Genomic DNA, 20,104 nt, shown 5'->3' with positions numbered 1-20,104 from the left:
CTCCTTCATCGTTCAAGTAACGCACATTTGTATGCTCACACACGCTCGTACAAAATCTACTCGCTCAGAGCCTGCAGCGCCTGCGACAGCGGCACAACCCTCAAGCTGCGCCCGCGCCTTAGGTACGTGTTCGTCACCGTGGGGTTGCGCGCATCCTCCCACTTGCGGAACACGCGCTTCAGATCTCGCGGGATGCCCTCCAGCACAATGGTAGAAACGGGCACAAATGGGCGGTCCTCCATACTCGCAGATAGGATGGCGTATTCTTGCGCAAAATCGAGCGCGTTGCGGAAGGACGAGTATTGCGACTGCGCACCGGAGCCCACGACAACATACATTTCAAAAAAGGCGTCCAGCACATAAATCTTCAGAGGTGACAAGTCCGTCTGGTTAAAGGGCGCAATCTCTGTAATCTGCCACGGCGTTAGCATTGACTTTCTATCCGAGGACTAAATAATTCTTACCTGGTGGCGCGCATCGGCGTCAGAGCAGAACAGTCTGCTGCCATACTTGCTGTAGTTGGGCTTGAGGCGCCAGTGATCGGCAGAGTGAGACTTGGCTTGGCCTTCCTCGAACAGTTGCCAGAACGAAACCGGCTCGCTGCCCTCTTCGAGCTCCATGAGCTCGCCAGAAATGGTGTTCTCCATACCAACCAGTCGGGCGGCGCTCAGCTCGTCTACATCACTGCCTTTACCCTTCCACAGGCAGCACTTGCCGCTGTGCGAAATGATAAAGGGAAATCCAGCGCAGAGGCTAGAAGTGCTCATGTCCACCTCGTCAAAAGCAACCTGTCCGAGATATCGGCGGCCGCAAAGCATGTGCGGGGCCAGACTGTCGAAGCGGTCGCTGGAGCCGCGTCGCACGATAATGACGCCGCCCAGGGCTTGCATGAACTCGGTCGTCTCCTTTCCTTGGTACAGCTTCAAAAGTCTGCCGCCGATAGCCTTGGCTTCCCTTTGGGCAAAAATTTGCGCGTCTTGTGCCAGAGCCTCGGGAACCTCATCACCGACCCAAAAGTACAATTCGACGGTGCCTGACCCAGCTGCAGACTTGAAGCTATGGGCACAAATGTACATCTCGCCATCAAAAAGTACACGCTCGTTCTGCGACGACACGGGCGTCTTCTTGCCGTCGCCCGAGAGTCGGTACATCTGAACCTCCTGGGTTTGGATCTTAGCTACTGGCTCGGGGTGGCTCATCAACACCTCGCCCGCGTCAACCTTAAAGTCCTTTCTAGGGCGTGGCGGTCCGAAGAAATCCTTAAATAATGTGGTGATTTCGCCCGGCTGTTTGGTAGGTGAAGGCATGGGTGATTCCAGTGCGGAGAATGCCGCAGAAGATAGGCCAGCGCTGGAAAGAGGGCGGCCGTGTCGCGACTTCGGGCGTGACGAGTCGGCCTGAGGACGGGGTCCATGTAGTGTCGGCCTGGGTGAACCTGGGCCGATGGTGCCAAAGCTTCTAGAGGGCGAGCCTGGGCCGATGGTACCAAATGTTCTGGAGGGCATGGCATGAGCGGGAGACGCAAACTGTCTTTCGCTCTGCTTCTCCCGCGGTGTAGTGGGTTTCTCCCGTGGTGTGGTAGGCTGCTCTTGTGATGTGGCATGCTTCTGTCGTGGTGTGGTAGGCTTCTCTGGTGAAATAGGCGCGGACGAAGGAACACTGATCGAAGCTGGCTTTGAGGAAGCTGACTTGGGCGAGGCGACGGATCGCGGTGAGGGCGCCAGCTTTGACGAAACTTCAGAATTGGGCGAGGAGGCAGAATTAGATGAAGGCGTGACCTTGGCTGGCGCGAGAGGCTTTGGCGAAGGGCTCGGCTTGTCAGATTTCTCTTCAACACTGTCTATAAACTTAGAGAGGCGGTTAGCACTCAGCGGCTTAGACTGTCTCTTCTCTGCAATGGTGCTCTTTCCAGGAAAGGCGTCGTGTGAAGGCGAGGTAACTGCACTGTTTGCCTGGTTGAAGGATGACTTTTGCAAAGGTGTCTTGGGCGACGAGCTGGCGTCGGCGCTTGCTTTGCTTGCCGCTGATTCCCAAGGCCGCTGCGGCGGAGGTTTGCTACGAGCAGCTGCCTGGGCCGCAACTTGCTCTTGAACAGACATAGCACCGGGCTTCCTCTCGGGCTCAGTGGCTGCTACTTTGGCCTCCTCGGTTCTTGGCGAGGGCTTCGTGGGCTCCTCTACAGGAGCCGCCGTAGCTGCCGGCGCAGCGCTAGCCTTTGCGCCAGCGGCAGACGTCGGAACCTTTCTCTTAGGCCCACGAGCTCGTCCCTTGGTCATATGTGTCAACTGCGGTCCGGGTGCGGATGGCTCGGCCACAGGGCTGGCGCTCGCTCCATTGTCTTCAGACCGTTGCCCTGCATTTGATGCCATTGGGGGCGGACCTCGCGCAAGCATATTGGCAAGACTGGGATTGAAACGGTCTGCGAGCTTACCAGCCCCAGCACGACCTTGCTGCAGGCTCGCCGGCGCCGTAGTCTCCTTCTTCATGCTGGGCACCCGACGGGCTTCGATGCTGGCCTTTCTCTGGGGTTCGGTGGAGACGCGGCGAGGCTTTTCGGGCCCGGGGTTCTTTGTGGCAGCCGAGGCAGCGCCGCTGGGGACTCGCTTCGGCGCAGGTACTGGCTTAAATGGCTCTGGCTTCTTGGCGGCAGCGGCAGATGAACCAGTGACAGGGTTGTTGCCCCGGACGGAACCACCCTTGCCCAGCTCGGCTCTCCTGGCCAGACCCTCCGGTAAAGCTGCTGGAGCCGAAGCAGCTGCAACAGTTCGTGCAACACCTTTCCCATCAGCTTGAGCTTTCTTGAAGTCTTCTCGCTTCTTGAGAATCGAATCTTTGAATTCGTCCTTTCGCTCCGTCTTTTGCGGGCCACCGCTAGCAGCAAGGCCAGCTTTGCCGCGAAGAATATTCCCTTTCAGTTCATCAGGCGCGACATAGTTCTGTGTCTTGGTGCGACGCAAGTTGCCCAGAGCATTTCTGAACTCGGGTTCTTCGGATGCTTTGGCGTCAGTGTCGACAGGACGGGGTTTTAAGCTTGAGCGGAAGTCCTTCGTCGGTGGCACAGCGGGCTTGGGCTTGAGAGCCGGGGGGGAAGCTAAGGCTATCCGCTTCACAGGCTCCGGCTTGGGCTGCGACCGCGCATCCGTATCCGTGTCCGGCTTAGTATCGGACCTCGCTTCTGACTTCACCTCTGGCTTCAATGCCGGCTTGACTTCCGGCTTGACTTCCGGCTTGACTTCCGGCTTGACTTCTCGCTTAAGATCTGGCTTGGCTTCCCTTGGCGTAGGGGTATGCGGAGGTTCAGCTTCGAAGCTCGAGGACGGTCGCACGGTTGAAGCCATAGAAAAGCTCTGCTTAGCAGCGTGCCCGAATTGCGGTCTGTTGCCACCTGGAGGCGGAGAGTAGATTCCACCCAGGCCGGTCGTGTTGGTTTTCGCGCCTCCATCAAATGGTGTCGTTCTCATGAGGCCGCCGATGCTGACGGGATGCTTTGAAGGCGAGCCTGGGCGACTGCCTTCGCCGCTGGGGCTTGCGGCCTTGCTGCGGGCCAGCTCCGACATCCATTCGGGCTGCGACTGATTGGACTTGTGCTGCGGTCGAGGGGACTCGGGTCGGTTCAGGGCGCTTTCCAGCCAGCTGGACTTGGTCGGGCTCCATCGTCTCGAATCCATTGTTTTGGAAGGGCTGGTGGGAATTTTCAAATCGCTTGGCTCGCGGCTTAGAGTCCCTTGGCTTGAGGGGTCGGGAGATGCGCTCTCTTCCTTGATGCCGCTTCGTGACGTAGGTCGGCTGGAATCCGGCGTAGCAGATTCTCTAATCGTGCTCCGCGGTCGTGGGCTTCCTCTTACTGCTTCTCCCTTGTGACCAGCAATGTTACCAGAGACCGAATCGGCACGGCTTAAGCCAGGAGGGCTGGTAACGCTCCAGCGCTTAATGCTGTCGCTTCTCTTCAACATGGCACTCTGAACAAACCCACCCAGGCCCTTTGTAGGAGAGGCAGAGCGGGTAGGCGAACTTCGGCCGCTGGGCAAGTCGGTGTCAGCTTGCCTTTCCGCCGCAAAGTCAAAGGCCGGTGGATTGAGTGGCAGTGGGGACGCAAGAGTAGCAGATGTCGGGCTTGCCACGGATTCCTTTTCCACGCCTGACATGCCGGGCAATTGAGCCTTGACAGACGACATGTCCATGGTATCACCGTCTTCCACCTGGTTCTTCCTAAAAGCAGCGGAGGCTTGGCCACGTTCAGCCGTCTGGCGGAACCACGAGGGATCCTTCAAGCCCAGCGTCTTGGCGATGTCTTCTCTCGTGAGGGTCTGGTGTTCGGGTGTCGCAGCAGGGGGCTGCGGATCTTGCATGCGGGCGACACCACGTTGCGTGGCATTCTGCGCGGCCACCATGCTCAGCGGGCGTGAAGCGGTGCCGCCGCGCGAGTTGGGCCGGCGCTGCTGCCAGGACAGCGTCGAGGTTCTGGCAAGACCGGCGTCAGAGGCACCAACGGTGGCGTCTTGCTTGGACTCGACGCCAATCGGTGCCTCGTTCTCCTTTGTGGGCGAGTTCGAGTATCCCATCCCGCGTGCCAGTTCCACTGAGGATTCGCGGGCGTCGTCAAGGTTAAGGGAGGAGTCGAACTTCAGCGAGTCGGATAGGTTGACGGCGCGGGCATTGGCGCGCGGAGACGGAGTGTTTGCGGGTGAAGATTTTTGCGGCGAGATTGATCGTGCGCGCTCTGAAGCAATTGAAGAGATGCCAGTTAGTTTATCAGGGTACCTTTGAGATTTTTTGCTGTCATTGCAGGGTGGGTAGTGGTGCTCTGTTTGATGACGGTGGTCCTGGGTGAGGGGACCGCGTTTTCTGCCAGCTGCCAGCTGCCAGACAGACGAGCAATCGCTTGTAGCCGGCCAGCTGTACGGCCTGATCTCTTGATGTCTTTTTTGGATCGGTGATTTTTCTTGTCTCTTTGCACAACCGGGCCAGAATTGTACATGCCGCATTTCTAACCTCGGGATCGGGCATCGACAACGACAACGACGACGACTCACCTTCTCTTCTGGCCTGGCGCTCTCGCTTGGCCGCCATAAACTCCTCGCGCTCGCGGGCTCTGAGCTGGTCATCCTCAATCTGCTTGCCGCGCAGCTGCTCGACCTGCTCGAGGAACTGGGACACTTCGTCGGACATTATAGGTGCTTCTTCTGCGGCCGCCGGCGCGTTGTTCGGTGTCGGGGCTTGTCTTGATCGGTCTGCCAGCGTCAAGCTACCGAGCACATGGCAGTTCCTCGTATTCCGTAGCGACTGTCGGGGAATCAGATTGGAGATTCCGCTAATGCACTCTGCCCTCCAGGGGGAAAAGGACCGTTGGTTGTCCGTCGGGGTTCCAGAGATGGGGAAAAAAGGGCGAGAAGAAGTCGCAGCTCTGAATCAGGCGGCGACATGCGCAGTCGGCCAAATTGCGTACTATTCCACGTTGCTCGGAGTGTCTCAAAGAGTCAAGGTACAAGAACTCAAGACTGGAAATGTACCCCGACGGCCAGCTTATAGCGGGCTGTCTTTATTTTTAGCGCGCGGTCCAGGCGTGGCTAGTCCCAGACGGCGCCCGTTACCGCTAAGACAAGATACTTGTCCTCCACTGCAGGCTTGTACCCTGCGTGCCTGCCACCTGCAAGGGAGCTGGCCGCGATACCTGGCCGCTCTAGCAGGGGGTCTTCAATTAAAACCATCATACCGGCCAGGCGAACAAGTTGGAAGATCTGCTTGCATTACACCCTCGTTTTACCACGCATTGCCCATGTAGACTTTTCCCTCCCATCTACCTTGTCCCTTTCTCCTTTTTCGAACCCCCCAAGTCTACAAGTAGACTCTGTTAGCACACGCATCATAGCCCAATGCGGCATGTAAACAAAAGCCCGGCCCAAGAAAACAAAAGCCCACCCGCACCGCGTCGTCTCCGCGTTGGCGAATCATGGCCCCTTCTCCCACTTTGCCTCAGTCGATAGTCAGCGCCGGTATAAAGCGAGATTCTGGGTCGTCTCGGCCATCTGACCCTTTGCCATTGGCTCAATGCTTTTCCGGCTCCAGTCGCATCCTATCGTCTCAGCCGTTGCATCGCCGCCATCGACTTACTCGTATGCACGTCATGCACTCTCTCTGTTGCAACCCCCCTCCTTTGATGGGTTGCACAATATGCACTGCCCTTGTCAAATATCCTATTATATTTCTGATTTTTCTTATATTCTTCATATCTACTGTGGTATATTTCGTTACAGCTGCCCGAGTCGGTATGCTCGCTAGTACAGAAACAGCCTCTTCTTCGCATCCTCCACAACCCACGCAATCCCTTCGTTGAGGTTCTTGCCCGTCATGGCGCTGCACTGGAGAATGTGCCATTGATGCGTTCGAATTTCGTCTAGTCGGAGACCCTGAGCTTCGTTAGCGTCGTGTCACGGTCACGGAGCTTTGATAATTCTGCTACCTACCTGTAGAATTTCCGTCTCTGTCATGCATCCGTCCACATCCGTCTTGTTGGCGAAAATCAGCAGGCAAGCTCCCGCCAACCGCTGCAGAACTTATCAGCTTCTGGTATTACTCCCTCAATCGGCGCGTTGCCACCGCGACCTACCTCTTCCTGCAGTAGCCCGTGGAGCTCCTCTCTACAGTCTTCAATTCGCAACCGGTCCGTAGAGTCGACCACCCATATCAGCGCGTCTGTCTTTTCAAAGTAGTTTCGCCAATATGACCGCAGAGTTTTTTGTCCACCGACATCCCCTAACTCGGTTAGCAGCCGCGCATTCCGGCGTATCTGTGAAAAACCAACAGATATTGAGCTTATATCTGAGCAGTGTTAAGCGTTAGCAAAAGTCCTCGTGTGCTTGCTGCCTCTGCCTCCACTCACCCGTCGTAGTCTATCGTCTTGATGATGAATCCCAGCGTTGGGCTGACGGTATGCACATCCTCGTTCAAGATCCTTTTAACAATTGTCGTTTTTCCTGCATTATCGAGGCCACTAAACGCTACCCATTAGCTTGCGCCTGCTGCCTTGTCGAGGTCGCCAACCCACAGCATCAGGATGCGCATCTCCTTGTCCTTGAGCCGCGCTTTTCGTAGAATCGACAGCATATTGAAGATAACTCGTTCTCTGTATCCTGTCCTCTCAAGGCAATCGAAGCTCGGAGCTCTATTTTAGGGAGGCGCGCTTTTATACTTGCGACGGAGCTGGCTTGGATACTGTGAAAGGGTCAAAATAGAGATGCCTCGAGAACCCGTGGTGGAGCCTCCTACCGCTTAAGGCCCTCGAGGCTCGCTCCAACCTACGGCTGTATTCATCATCTCACAACCATTTTTCAGAATAGTCATTAATATTTGCATTAGCAATGAAATATCTGGCAAATCTTACTCGACCCTTGTATAAAGCTAATCAATCACGGATGGACATGCCTTTCTTCCAGTCGGAATTCTTTCCCGACAAACGGCAGCTACTGCACACAAAAAAAGAGATCCGCACCATCTACCGAACATTTTCGAGGGACTGGGCCTCGAGCTCCCAAATAAATAAATCCAGCCAGTATCTCTTCCCTCCGCGAGATTCGCTCCTCAGACAAGTCAAATGACCAACCTGTGAGAATCCAAACTTTTCCAGCAGTTTCTTCCTGGACCGCAATCTCTGGTCTTCGTCGTGAGCATCAGGATATTCGACAAAAATGCGCGCGTACTGCTGGGCATTATTCGAGGCTGGCTGCTCATATATCTCGGCCGGGTCATCGCACTTCCATTCAAAATCGATTAGACTGCGGTGGATGGGAGACACAGACATCAGGATCCTGTCAAGGAGTGCCGTTGCATACTTCTTGTTTCTGTGTGCGGGATGAACACAGAGATTAACGTAGCAAGAGTGATCAACGTGAATTTCTTGCGCATCGAGACTTGGTCCTTGTCGCGGCATCGCAAAAGCAAAACCAACAATAGTAGCTGTCGGCCCTGAAGAGTTGCTCCGGTACTTGACATATTCTTGAAACGCCTTGTCAGCGCCCGCGGGCCATTTTGACCGGTCCAAGAGGTCATCTTCACCCCCCGTGGCAACGAGGAATGGTCGCTGTTCCTTTCTGCATTTGTTGAAAATCTTCACGATATCCCAACTCTTGATCCCAGACGGGGCTTTGCGATGCGCCTCTTCATTCGCTTGTCGGTCCAGGTTAATTATTTCTGAAATACCGGCAATGTCATCATCTGTCGCGGGCCGAATCGTACAGTCTGCCTTGGGGAAGGTCGTCTCTCCTTCGTCCGGCGCAGGGCTTTCCACTTCAAGTGGCGTAGGAAGTCTTTCCTTTAGGCGTTGCGCAAGTCGCGCCCTGGCCTTCAACTCCCTGATGATCTGCATATCTGAAGTAATGTGACCTCTGTGCCATCCAGGCTCTGACTGGACCTCCAACTCATGATTCAACCTCGTTTCTGGATGCTCAATAGCTGGGAGGAATGCACCGGTCTCAGGGTCAATGGCGCAGCAGTGAGCCGAAGCATTGGCCGCCTTTGGAATAACGAGGTTCGGCAATGGCGCTTGTTCGGTGTCCATGACCCAGGCAGCGACGGTCAGTGAACGCGGCTTGTCCGCAGAATTCAACTCTTCGACTTTTTCAGAAGGCCCATCATTGTTCAGGTTCTCGGACTCATCTTGTCTCGGAGAAATTGCGACCGGGGGCGTGACGGGTTCTTCTCCCAGGGCGCTGATGCTCCAACACGAAATCGAGTCCTTGGCCTCAGGTGTTGCTCGATCCTGGTCTTGAATGGCCTCGGATGGGATTTTCCATTTCGAAGCCAGCTCCAGAGCTTTCTTTCTTGCGGTGTCCACGGATGAGACAGACTTGGACTGGGAGGCTTGTTCTTGGCTGTTGCGCAAGGACGGGGGGTATTGATCTTGTTCGACAGGGACATTGCTCTTGTTTGAGCTCTTATCTTGCGCGTCATCTATGCCGATGAAAGCTTCAGAAGTCAATGGCTCTTTTGGGAGCGGGCTGACTTCGGCATTCTCGTGCCCTTTTACTTCGTCTGGCAACAATTAGTTGAGTGGACGCTTAGAACAAAAATCATGGACGTACCAACGCCCGTAATTTCTTTGGCCTGCGGCGAATCCATGACAACTTCTTGGCTGGAGCGCTGTTCAAAGTCTCCATCAAGCCTGTCTTTAGCAGCCATGACTGATTCATCCAATACCCATTCAAGTAAGCCAAGAAAATTCTCGGGTAGATTGTCAGTAGATGCCACCTCAGCAGCCGACCACTCCTGCACACTGGCTGACATTTCTTCGCGTCAAGAGATGTATGCAACATAGACTGATAAGGTGTATTATGAAGATGAAGATGAGGAATAAGAAAATTTTGCAATACCAAATGTTCTTATCCACAACATCCTGCGTTTGCACGCTCGCAGCTGGCAACTGGCAACCGTGCGTCAACCGCCAGCTGCCAGCTGGCAGAGCACCACAACGTGTAAGCCAGCCAAGTGGGTACCTATATTCACATTCACGCTCGCAGGTCAAGTCTTGTAGATCCCAAGTGACTCATGATTGCATGCTTCAATAATTGAAACTACAAAGGCTGCTCGTATCGGCACCGCCTCAAGGTGATGGGTATCATTAGGTCGGAAACATGGTCATCGGCCGCGTGGCCTAATGGCTAAGGCGCTAGATTTCGGCCAACCGATTTCCGTAATCTCTAGAGATTCCAGGTTCGACTCCTGGCGTGGTCGCACAGCACTTGAATGTGGTTTTATTTTTGCCAAAATGGATTCTGTTTCATCCCGAACTTATTTTTGCTGGATCTATCGAGTCAACACACCTGGTTGCGTGAGTCTGCTCCGAGTCTCTACGCGCGAGCTTACACCGTCATGCTAGTGGCTTGGGCAGCACTTACAAGGCGAACTACCTACCAGCACAGCACACAAACCGACTGGGAGTGGGCTGCGTGCTACCTTTGATTCTAAAATATTGATTTTACTGCCATGTGTTGCACTTGTATCACACTGTACATGGCATCCAAGAAGGAGAGTGCACGTAGGGCCAAAATGCTGGACCTTGCGGGCGTCCCTGCGCTAGTCAACCAACGCTAGACTTTTCTGGCCAACTTGCCCTTTCTTCCCCAGACCACTAAAAAAAATTGGCCTAATCGATTCACTCACACTGGTCAGCCGACATCGGTAGCGTGCGGCTAGCATCGTCATCCAGATATTCGGCACAGGCGATAGAAAATTGACCTTGACCGCCAAGAGTCTGACAATTGACATTCAATTTGCACCGCCCTCGAGAGTGGAAGCGCCTCCCGACCCCGCGACGAATACAAGTGTAGTCTGTAGACGGTGCAGCCTGGCCAATTCATCGTTGCGAATCGCAAGAGAGCCGACTCGACAGCCGCGATAATGTCTGCCTCCCTCCCCGGCGACCGCGAACTGCCGCGCTCGCAGTACGATTTGTCGACATACTTTGGACGAGTCCAGCATGCCATCACACTGACTGACCCGAGGTACGTCGCCGCGAGCAATTTGTCCCGGTGAGGTGTCTCGCACTGCATGGCGCCGCCAGCGGCAGACACCTGTTCTTCAGTCCCATGACAAGCTTGCTAACCTTGTTCTTCGCAGCACGCTCTTTGCCGGACAGTCGGGTCTCGAAAACGCAAAGCAACTCGTCACAAAGTACAAGACGGGCGAGCTCAAGGACATGACTCCTGAGCTCTGGAACGCAAAGAAGATTGTCGACTCGACCCTGCACCCAGGCATGTCAAGACGAGCAAACAAATCGGCAAACCCAGCACAGAACTAACCCAAACTGTCCAGATACCGGCGAAGCTGTGTTTCTTCCCTTTCGAATGTCGTCGTTTGTCCTGTCCAACCTCGTCGTCACCGTCGGCATGCTGCAGCCCGGCCTAGGCACCGTCGGCACCGTCGGGTGGCAGATTGCCAACCAGTCGCTCAACGTGGCCGTCAACAGCTCCAACGCCAACAAGTCGTCGCCGATGACGACGGCGACGCTGGCCAAGTCGTACGGCATCGCGGTGACGGCGTCGTGCTCGGTGGCGCTGGGGCTCAACGCGCTGGTGCCGCGGCTGCGCGTGGCGCCGTCGACACGCAACATCCTCAAACGCCTGATCCCCTTTGCGGCGGTGGCCTCGGCGGGCGCGCTCAACGCCTACATCATGCGGCGCGGCGAGATTGTGACGGGCATCGACGTGCGGCCCGTCATCTCGGAGGCGCAGAAGCAGGCGCTGCAGGCCGAGGGCAAGTCGGAGCGCGACGTGCCGTCGCTGGGCCGCAGCCAAAAGGCGGCCAAGCTGGCCGTGTACGAGACGGCGGCGAGCCGCGTCTTCAACAACAGCCCCATCATGATCATCCCCGCCATGGTGCTGTACCACATCCAGGAGAAGCAGGCGTGGTACAGGCGTCTGATGGCCAAGCAGTGGGTGCAGTCGCGGCCCAAGGTGGCCATGCTGGTGCCGATTGGCCTCAACCTGGGCCTCATCACAGTCGTGTCGTTTGCGGCGCTGCCGCTGGCGCTGGCCGTGTTCCCCCAGCAGCAGGAGATTAGCGCGGACGATCTGGAGCCCGAGTTCCATGGCAAGGGAGGTGACAGAGGCAAGGTCTGGTTCAACCGTGGTCTGTAAATGGGAGACGTGCAGGATGACCACGGCTGACGCAAGATGGGGGGTGTGACGAAGAGCTCTTTGGACACTACAGGAGGGTTGAGGCGGGCGCGCAGGCATTTGGCGTATTTTGTTTGGATCTCAATTTTCTCATTAGAGAGCGATAGATGATAGTTGTGAAAGCTTTAAAAGTTTAATGCTATGTTTCGACAGACATGCTACGAGACTACGGCTTGAGAGTTTCGCAAAGGCTCTTGGCGGCCCATCTGCCAGGAATACGATGTACGACCCTGGTCAGCTGAACGAGTGCTCAGGTATGATACTCGGAATAGCGGTACTGGAAGTCGCTCGCCTGGTTGCTTGTTGCTGAGGAGGAGTTTGGGCATCAGGCCCAGCCTAGGCATTTTTATAATGCAAAAGAGAGGGGCGTCATGCGGGGAGCGAGAGCGGCAATCGCGCAGCTTGGCAGCAACCCATCTTGCTAATTCTGTCGCAATTTGATTTTATGTGAGTGTACATGGTTTGGTTCATGGTTGGGCTGCGGTATTAAACGGGCCAATGTGCTGCTGTTCATTCCTTGGAGCGGTGCTCCCCCGCTCTCCGCGATGATGGTCGGGTCAAATGTGGCTGCAGTCAGTGGCACGGCAAGACAAGGACAGGAAGGAAAGGAGGGGGGGCAAAGGATTTGGATGGCGAGGAGCGAGGCAGAGGATTCCATGGCGTGCTTAGGCCGGCGAACCATGTCCCAAGACTTGCAGGCGATGTGAAACAAAATTGGAGGAGCAGTTGACTACCGGGTAGCCAAATCAGGACGGTGAATATTTGCCGGCATTGCGTTGCGTGTGCGATAGAGGGACATGCCATGGTATGCCGAGGACACCAGGGAGTCGGTATATGCATGAAACGATGGCATTGGAGTTGTAAGCAAGCAAACAGCGGCAGTGTTGAGCGCGGTCGGAATTTCAGCCTGTTACTTGGGTAAGATTCGGAGTCTGGCGTTGGGTCTCGGGCGGATTTGGGACATCGTGAAAGGAAATGCTAGTAATAGAGCCGAAAGAAACGCGCGAGGCATTAACATGCACAAAATTGCGTGTACGACCATGATTTCTGCGGTAGCGTTGAACACACTCAAGACACGGGGCAAAAATGGTTCGCATGCTCCATTGATTGGGCGTCATTCACGGCTCTCCGGCTCTTTTATTTACAGCAAGGCGGACGTGGTGAGCGGACAAGTTCCATGATGGCGGTACCGGCCTGCAGGCTGGCACTGTTGGCAGGGTGCAACGGCGGGAAGGAGGGGCCTTGGGCCAACCTGGAAGCCAGCCTGCCAAGCCTCAGCACTGGTTGTGCGCCGAGTTGTTGGCGTGCTCAAGCCCAACGGGCAAGCGTCTGAACATGGTGCGGTGCCAGTGCTGGTGCTGATCTCTTGCAGCATGCAGATAAGACCAGGGAGATTTTAGCCAAGGACTAACTAAACGGCAAGTGAGGCTACTATCCTGTCAGCTGGTTCCCCCCTGAACAAGGCGTGGTTTGGCGGAAGAGGTGAATGTATGGCGATCAGGAGCGTGCCGAGTCGCTTTGCACTGGTATATACACCACGCCATTCGGGGAGGGGAAAAAAGGAGCGCCTTATTAGCAGGTCAGCTGGGCAGCACAGGCCCGCAGCCAGAATAGAGGGAGGGCTGGCGTAGAGACTGAGCCCATATGAGCTAAAGGCCATTCACCATGAATAAATTCCAGCGATTTTTTAATTATTCCGACACCCTGTTATGGAGATAAAAAGTCACATCGCATCTGTTGACGCTCGCGTCCTTTCGATGCGCCGATGCTGTACCACGGGCCGCACCTCCAATCGTCTACAGACCCCACCCCTCCCGCTGCGCAGCAGTTTAGTGCAGGCGACATGTCAGTTAGTGCACATCTCGTTTCCTTGCCATGCCCATGCAACGTGGGAGTCGATGAGTGGCAAAGGACGCCGTCGCTTGTATGCTCGGTCGGAGGGGGTTCCGTTGCTGATGGTGTAAGGAAAGGCAGGAGGCCAGGGTACGGAGTATGCGTGGTGATAGAGAAGTGCTGAGGCACCCACCCGTTGTTCGGTCTACTGAGAAAGGCACAAGGGCATTTTACTGGTGGTGGTCATGTCTATCTGTGCCTGTGTACATGACGACGACGGCCCATTATTTGGCCCATCTTTCAACTACTTACGCTTGCCTCTGTGGATGGCAAAGGCGGACCACTCTGACTTTTGGCATCTGTACAGTGAATTTTTGCTGGCCTTTGTGCTTTTTTCGCTAGTCATTGCCTTGCCTGTCTGCCGGGCCAACCGCGCCGCCGCCCCCGTGCGTCGGTGAACGTTCCGCGCACGGCTCCAGGCAACGACGAAGGGTTTGCTGAAATTTGCAAAGGTCATCATCTGCTTGAGAAAAAAAGTCGACATATATTATGGTTTTTTCTTCTCAAAGTAGCCAGAAATTTCGGTGGCCTTTGATACAAACAAACTTTTGCCGGCGCGCTGGGCCAACGCCACATCGTGCATTGCTGCACCGCCGTGCATGCATGCACAGTAGATACAGTGCGCTTTGCACGCTACTAGAGGCAAGTCCCTCCTTGCGTCCGCCGACAACGCAAACGCAGGCGGCACAACAAAGACTGTGAATCAAGATGGCTTTTTGTCCACGTTTGACATTGCCGTCTTTTCATGTTCTTCTTTCTCTTCTTTTCGTTGTATTCTTCTATTGATTGCAGGTACATGCCGCAACCCTATTCTCCTCTGTCTGATGTAGCCCTCTTTTCAGAAGCCACCGCCTCGTCTGCCTCCGCGCTCATTCCACGCAGACTGGCGCTGGAACATGCAGCCACGAGGACGGAGGCCCTCTCGCTTCCCCCTCCCACTCTGGTTTGTTGACTTGGTCGGTGGCTTGCTTTGCCATCCTTATGAAAGCACATGTATCATTCCCCTCGGTGTAGATTTTTAGGACTCAAATCGGCGTGCGATTTGACGCTGCAAGCACGCTCACTCACGGTGCCTCAGCAGGTGACTTTTGCTCTATCCACCGCTTCTACCGTCACTGTCAGCTGGCCGGCGTTTCGAGAGCGATGGCCCTGTATTCTGTCGGCTGCCCACTATAGTCCACTACCTAAGATACCATTGCCGCCACCCGCTTGAGCCAGCATGGAAGCCAATAAACGAAACGGCAAGCACGCACCAATTATCAAAGGCGCTCTGGCCTGCAGCCACCAAACCTTTAGTTACAGTGCACTTGCACCACTATCTACCTACAACGGCCAATGCTACCACCACTTGCACCACCACCAAGCCCATCTTTTTTAGCACCAAACGCTCTAGCACCTCTTAGCACTCCCACCCCGGCCGTGTTCCAACTTTCCCGAAAATAACCCCCCCCAAGCCGAACACTCTGACTGGGACATTCGTGGCTTCATTTCGAAAACATCGTCCTTTCAACAACCCATCTGGTCCTGTTCGCGACTTTCTGCACCTCTCGAGAACTACAACACAGCAATTCACACGCCTTGCTCGCAAGGCACCACTAGCGGCATGTCGACACCTGCGACAGCCGTGGCGGCCACGCTCCCTCACTACCACCACCCGCGCCATTACCACTCACCCTACGCTGCCCATCAACAACAATACGCTGCCTCTCCTGGCTACCGTCCTGCCGCCCCCGTCGCCGCCTCGAGCCCGGTCGTCCCCCCATCTGCCGCTGTGTCGAGCACCGCTCATCTTCTTCCCGCCTACGGCCACCCGAGTCCGCTTCATCTGCGTCGCTATCCCGTCGACAACGCTTCCGCCCCGACCGATGGCCTGCTAGACCATCCGCCGCCTCCCCCTCCCCATGCGTACCTCGACGTGCCCGGCTACAACTCCGCCACACGTCCCGACGATAGCTTCACCACCAACATGTCCAGCAGTGCGACCATGACGGCCACGGCGAGCGGTGCCATTGACGACCACGCCTCCCGCAAACGCCGACGCTCTCGGGAGCCTGATTGGAACAACTTCTACCGCAACGGCCTCCCCAAAGAAATCATAGTCATCGATGATACACCAGAACCAGAGGCGAACCAGGGCCGCAAGCTCGCCCACGGCTATGCTGCCAGCAGCCATATCATCAATCCGGGCGGCGTTCTTCCTCAGCAGCAACTACAACAAGCACAGCCAGCCAAGCGTCGAAGACGAGACGATGTGAAGCCGGCCCACTACCACATCCAGCCTGTGGCCGGCTCCCACGCAACTACCCCAAATCACAACATCACACCCAGTGCCTCGACGTTGTCCAGCGATGGCCACCACTCCACCGCCCAGACTACTGCTCCAACTTCGTTGTCTTCCAATGGCCAGCCCGATTCAGTGTCTGCCCCGCTCAAGAGGAAGCGCACCCGTCAACAGGTCGCCATCGAGGCCAAACGTCGTGATATCGAGGGTCTCGGTCACCCCTTCGAAGCCTATGTACCACCGCCATACCCTCCTAAGAAGGCAGGCGATGTCTACGTTCGAGTTGTCCATGACGTATGTACTTCTTTCCTCGTTGGGCGTTTACGATCACAGCGCTAACTGTCCTGCAGATTCAGCAATACTCCAAAAATGTCAAGGTTGACGATGACGACGGTCACTATATCGTCGTCCCCGATGCAGACCTTACCGACAAGTGTAAGATTTTTCGAACCCCTCCATCGGCTCGAACCAATACTAATACTCTACCAGATAAAGTCAAATGCCTGCTTGGTCAAGGTACTTTCGGCAAGGTTGTCCAAGCCCGTGACCGCCGGCGAAACGAGGCCGTCGCTGTCAAGATTATCCGCTCGGTCCAAAAATACCGGGACGCTTCACGCATTGAGCTCCGTGTCTTTGCCACCCTGAAAGCAAATGATCCCACCAACAGGAACCGATGCATTCATCTGCGGGACTGCTTCGACTATCGTGGCCACATCTGCATTGTCATGGATCTTCTCGGCCAAAGCGTCTTTGACTTTCTCAAAGGCAACCACTTCGTCCCATTCCCCAACAGCCAGATTCAAAAATTCGCTCGCCAATTGCTTACCAGCGTCGCTTGTATGTATCGCCCTTGACCTTGACCTTCCTCGCTAACACTTTACCAGTCCTGCACGACCTCAATCTAATACATACCGATCTCAAACCCGAGAACATTTTACTATACGACAACTCATATCAAACTTTCACCTATCACAGAAAGATTCCGTCCGCTTCGACAACGATTAATCGACAAGCCACGCAAAGGCGGGTGCTGCTCGACACTGAAATTCGATTGATCGACTTTGGCTCTGCCACATTCGAGGACGAATATCATTCGTCTGTCGTTTCTACCCGTCATTATCGTGCGCCCGAAATTATTCTCGGTCTTGGCTGGTCTTTCCCTTGTGATATCTGGAGTATCGGGTGCATCCTAGTGGAGTTCTTCACAGGAGACGCCCTTTTCCAAACACACGACAACCTGGAGCACCTTGCCATGATGGAACAGGTTATTGGGCAGCGGATAGACGCTCATCTTGTCCAGAACGTCAACAAGATGTCCACCAGAACAGGCGGCAACCCGGCTTCCAAGTATGTGTCTCGAGCCTGTCCCCGCGGACATTAACTAATATGCTAGTAGATACTTTAAACGACTGAAGCTCGACTATCCAGCTCCAGATACATCGCGGAGTTCGAAGAGATTTGTCAAAGCCATGAAAAATCTTGATGTATGTCTATCAAATCTTGTGGTTGTATAACGTTACTGACCATTACCAGGATATAATTCCGAAGAACACGACGTTCTTCAAGAACTTCCACGACTTGCTGCGGAAAATGTTCATCTATGACCCTGTCCAGCGCATCACGGCCCGCGAGGCACTGAACCACCCATGGTTCAAAGAAATGGCACCTCCCGACGACGGAACAGAGGCCGCCAAAATTCGGATGGAGAAGAGGCGTATGGGGCAGGATGCCCAGAGCGTCCAACCTGTTGGATAAATGTTGGGTATATACATATTTGCAATGACCAATCTATGAATGATTCTGGCGTTGATTGCCGGCAATTCGAAGGCTGGCTGCATTGGGAGCTGCGAGCTGGTACGGCGATTGGTAGCCAGCTGTGTTGCAGTTACTTGGGCGTTCTTTGCACTACACTTTCTTTTTGCAACTTTTTTCTCTTTCATTTGTCGGCTTAGCCATGGCCGCTGGTGGTTTACAATGTTTTCCCCCTGCCAGGAGTTTGATCAGGTGCTTATGATGACAAGGCGTCTGCTTTTCTTTTGTTGTATTCTGTGCCCTTGGGGTAACACACCATTGTTTAGCATGGTTCGAACACGGCGTCACGGGTCTTGGTAACTCATACATATTACGATCTTTATCTGATGGGAAATGACTTTATTGGCGTGCTGGAGTAGGCACGAGGTGGAGGACGGGAATACCGTGGAGGTGCTTATTTGCATTGTATATAGTTGATGACTGCATTTTCACTTTTCATCCCATCTCCAGAATATTGCCCCATATTCGATTGTGCCTAGAACTCTTGAGCATGCTCTCCGAGAGTATGTAAGATCTACTGCATTTTAGATTTATGTGCAGTGCGCAGTCTAGGCATTAGTCTCAGACACATGTCTAGACTCATTAATGTCGCTACATCCTTGATTAGCAAAGAAACAAAGCGCAAGCGATTTTTTTCAGACATACGGAATATAGCGAATGGCAAGTAAGCACCATATAAAAGCGTCTGCTTCGCTGAAGCGTCGATGGTGTCCGGTCCAAGATGCCACATGTCATGGCACACCAAAGCGGTACACAGCCCAGTGACGATCCCGTACAGAGCACCGGCGAGCTCGACGGTGCCGGAGAGGGTCGTCTCCCAAAGCCCACCAGATATCATGTATAGAGCCAACGGGAACTGCACGACGAGCTCGATGTACACGAGAAAGTCGAAGAAGTGTCCTGGCGCATCCATGCCGTAGTAAGGGTCGGACATTGTACGGATGTACCAGTTGCGATAGGCGACGAGAAGCCGAAAGGGTGAAGATGGAGGCTCGACCAAGCTCGCGGGATAGAAGGGGACAAAGTCAACGCCTTATTCAGAACAGCAAAAGTTAGAAGTAAAAACCTTTGGTGCACATTATGAAGATGGTGGTCAAACGTTTTGTAGTCGTACGTACCTATCATCGCGGTCAAGTGCATAACCACCATGAAAACATAGAGATAGTCTCGATATGGCTTTGTGGGCGCCATGGTTGGTAGTTTTGGTACAAATGAAGCTTTGGGCTAGAATGCTTGTGATGATTTCAAAGCTATGATGCTTTTTGAATTAGGATGCTTTTTGTTTTGTTTTTGTAGATTTCCCCAACTTGACTCTCGCGACAGTCAACAAGTTCAGCGCAGCCAATTTCTAGCCCCCGCCAAAGCTTACATTATTAGCGCGGTAGTTTACGAGCGGAGGACTAGCGCCGTTGCGTTGTTGAAGTCTATGAGAGGGTTACCAGTACGCGTCACTGAACGCGCGAGGCCTTTCGAGCATGCTCGATTTCGAATCTGATGGCTCATGAGATGCGCAATACTGCAATTACGCGAGAGATGAATAATGATGTATTTTCGCCTCGGTGATAGTAATAAAGCCCGTGTGCGGTGCTTATTAACGAGGTGCGGACTTGGTGGAGGGGGCTTTTTTTTTTTGGCGGTGTTGGCTAGTAGTGACATTGTAAGCCGGGATTATCGGACATGTTGACTAAAATGTCAAACAGGATTTTTAGCATACAACTAAGTTGGCAAGTGGTAGTTAGTTTGTTGGCTTTATTTAAGTACAATGGTAATACCAAATACTCGTCTCTTTTGCTCAGCCTAAACTCATCAATACACATTCGTCTTTTACATTCTCACACCTCTTTGGCAACTTACACACACCACACACATACAACCATCTACGACAAACATCTTCCACCATGTCGTCGCACCCCAACTTTGCCGCCGCCGGCCTCTTCCTCAGCAGCACCCTCGTCCTGCTCGGCCTCAACGGCATGGCCCGGCCCGCGGGCCACCTCTGGGCGCTGCAGTTCCCCGTGCCCGTTGAGTCGGCGGCGCGGAAGTTGAGCTTCGCGCTCATGCGCATCTGGGGCATCCGCAACATCGCCGTCGGCTCGCTCCTCGCGCTCATCTGGCGCACGGGCGACGACCGGCTGCTCGCGCACGGCCTGGCCGCCGGCGCCGCGCTGGCCGTGACCGACGGCTTCGTGAGCCGCAGCCTGATTGGCGGCGGCGAGGCGCAGCACTGGATGGTCCCGCCCGTGCTGGCCGTCATCATGGCCGGTCTGTATGGGTGGTTTGATTGAAGCTGCAGCTTGCTCATTGCATTGGATCATTTGGGGAAAATAGGGGTTAAGAAGGTGTTTTGGATTTTAGCAACTAGTTCGGGTGGTAATCACTGACCTGGAGAAAGGGCCTTAATATTAATTACTTTGAAATCTTTATCCAAGATGTGCGTGAGACTTTGGAA

General features: G+C 54.5%; 7 protein-coding genes across 7 annotated transcripts; 3 read left to right on the top strand and 4 right to left on the bottom strand.

Annotated features, from left to right (window-relative positions):
- Positions 1-56: 56 nt before the first annotated feature.
- Positions 57-5,169, bottom strand: LMH87_008992 (uncharacterized protein; the record flags this gene model as incomplete). The annotated part of the gene is made up of 3 exons (XM_056202254.1): positions 57-413; positions 465-4,720; positions 5,034-5,169. 3 exons carry the CDS (start codon positions 5,167-5,169, stop codon positions 57-59), a joined length of 4,749 nt encoding a protein of 1,582 aa, XP_056056835.1.
- Positions 5,170-6,275: 1,106 nt separating this feature from the next.
- On the bottom strand, positions 6,276-7,104 carry LMH87_008991 (uncharacterized protein; the record flags this gene model as incomplete). Its single annotated transcript, XM_056202252.1, has 6 exons — positions 6,276-6,407; positions 6,465-6,545; positions 6,608-6,753; positions 6,803-6,819; positions 6,881-6,991; positions 7,046-7,104. The coding sequence occupies 6 exons, from the start codon at positions 7,102-7,104 to the stop codon at positions 6,276-6,278; spliced, it is 546 nt and encodes a 181-aa protein (XP_056056834.1).
- Positions 7,105-7,492: 388 nt separating this feature from the next.
- Positions 7,493-9,174, bottom strand: LMH87_008990 (uncharacterized protein; the record flags this gene model as incomplete). The annotated part of the gene is made up of 2 exons (XM_056202251.1): positions 7,493-9,027; positions 9,078-9,174. 2 exons carry the CDS (start codon positions 9,172-9,174, stop codon positions 7,493-7,495), a joined length of 1,632 nt encoding a protein of 543 aa, XP_056056833.1.
- Positions 9,175-10,392: 1,218 nt separating this feature from the next.
- On the top strand, positions 10,393-11,630 carry LMH87_008989 (uncharacterized protein; the record flags this gene model as incomplete). Its single annotated transcript, XM_056202250.1, has 3 exons — positions 10,393-10,496; positions 10,612-10,745; positions 10,807-11,630. The coding sequence occupies 3 exons, from the start codon at positions 10,393-10,395 to the stop codon at positions 11,628-11,630; spliced, it is 1,062 nt and encodes a 353-aa protein (XP_056056832.1).
- A 3,535-nt stretch (positions 11,631-15,165) lies between these two features.
- LMH87_008988 (uncharacterized protein) lies at positions 15,166-17,598 on the top strand (the record flags this gene model as incomplete). Its single annotated transcript, XM_056202249.1, has 6 exons — positions 15,166-16,137; positions 16,194-16,278; positions 16,333-16,680; positions 16,728-17,190; positions 17,240-17,327; positions 17,377-17,598. The coding sequence occupies 6 exons, from the start codon at positions 15,166-15,168 to the stop codon at positions 17,596-17,598; spliced, it is 2,178 nt and encodes a 725-aa protein (XP_056056831.1).
- Positions 17,599-18,169: 571 nt separating this feature from the next.
- On the bottom strand, positions 18,170-18,846 carry LMH87_008987 (uncharacterized protein; the record flags this gene model as incomplete). Its single annotated transcript, XM_056202248.1, has 3 exons — positions 18,170-18,246; positions 18,301-18,687; positions 18,774-18,846. 3 exons carry the CDS (start codon positions 18,844-18,846, stop codon positions 18,170-18,172), a joined length of 537 nt encoding a protein of 178 aa, XP_056056830.1.
- A 707-nt stretch (positions 18,847-19,553) lies between these two features.
- LMH87_008986 (uncharacterized protein) lies at positions 19,554-19,940 on the top strand (the record flags this gene model as incomplete). Its single annotated transcript, XM_056202247.1, has 1 exon — positions 19,554-19,940. One exon carries the CDS (start codon positions 19,554-19,556, stop codon positions 19,938-19,940), a length of 387 nt encoding a protein of 128 aa, XP_056056829.1.
- Between the last annotated feature and the right edge of the window lie 164 nt (positions 19,941-20,104).

Source organism: Akanthomyces muscarius, assembly GCF_028009165.1.
Source record: "Akanthomyces muscarius strain Ve6 chromosome Unknown contig_18, whole genome shotgun sequence".
Classification (NCBI taxonomy): domain Eukaryota; kingdom Fungi; phylum Ascomycota; class Sordariomycetes; order Hypocreales; family Cordycipitaceae; genus Akanthomyces; species Akanthomyces muscarius.
Note: the sequence above shows the minus strand (reverse complement) of the source record. Positions and strands in the feature narration are given on the sequence as shown.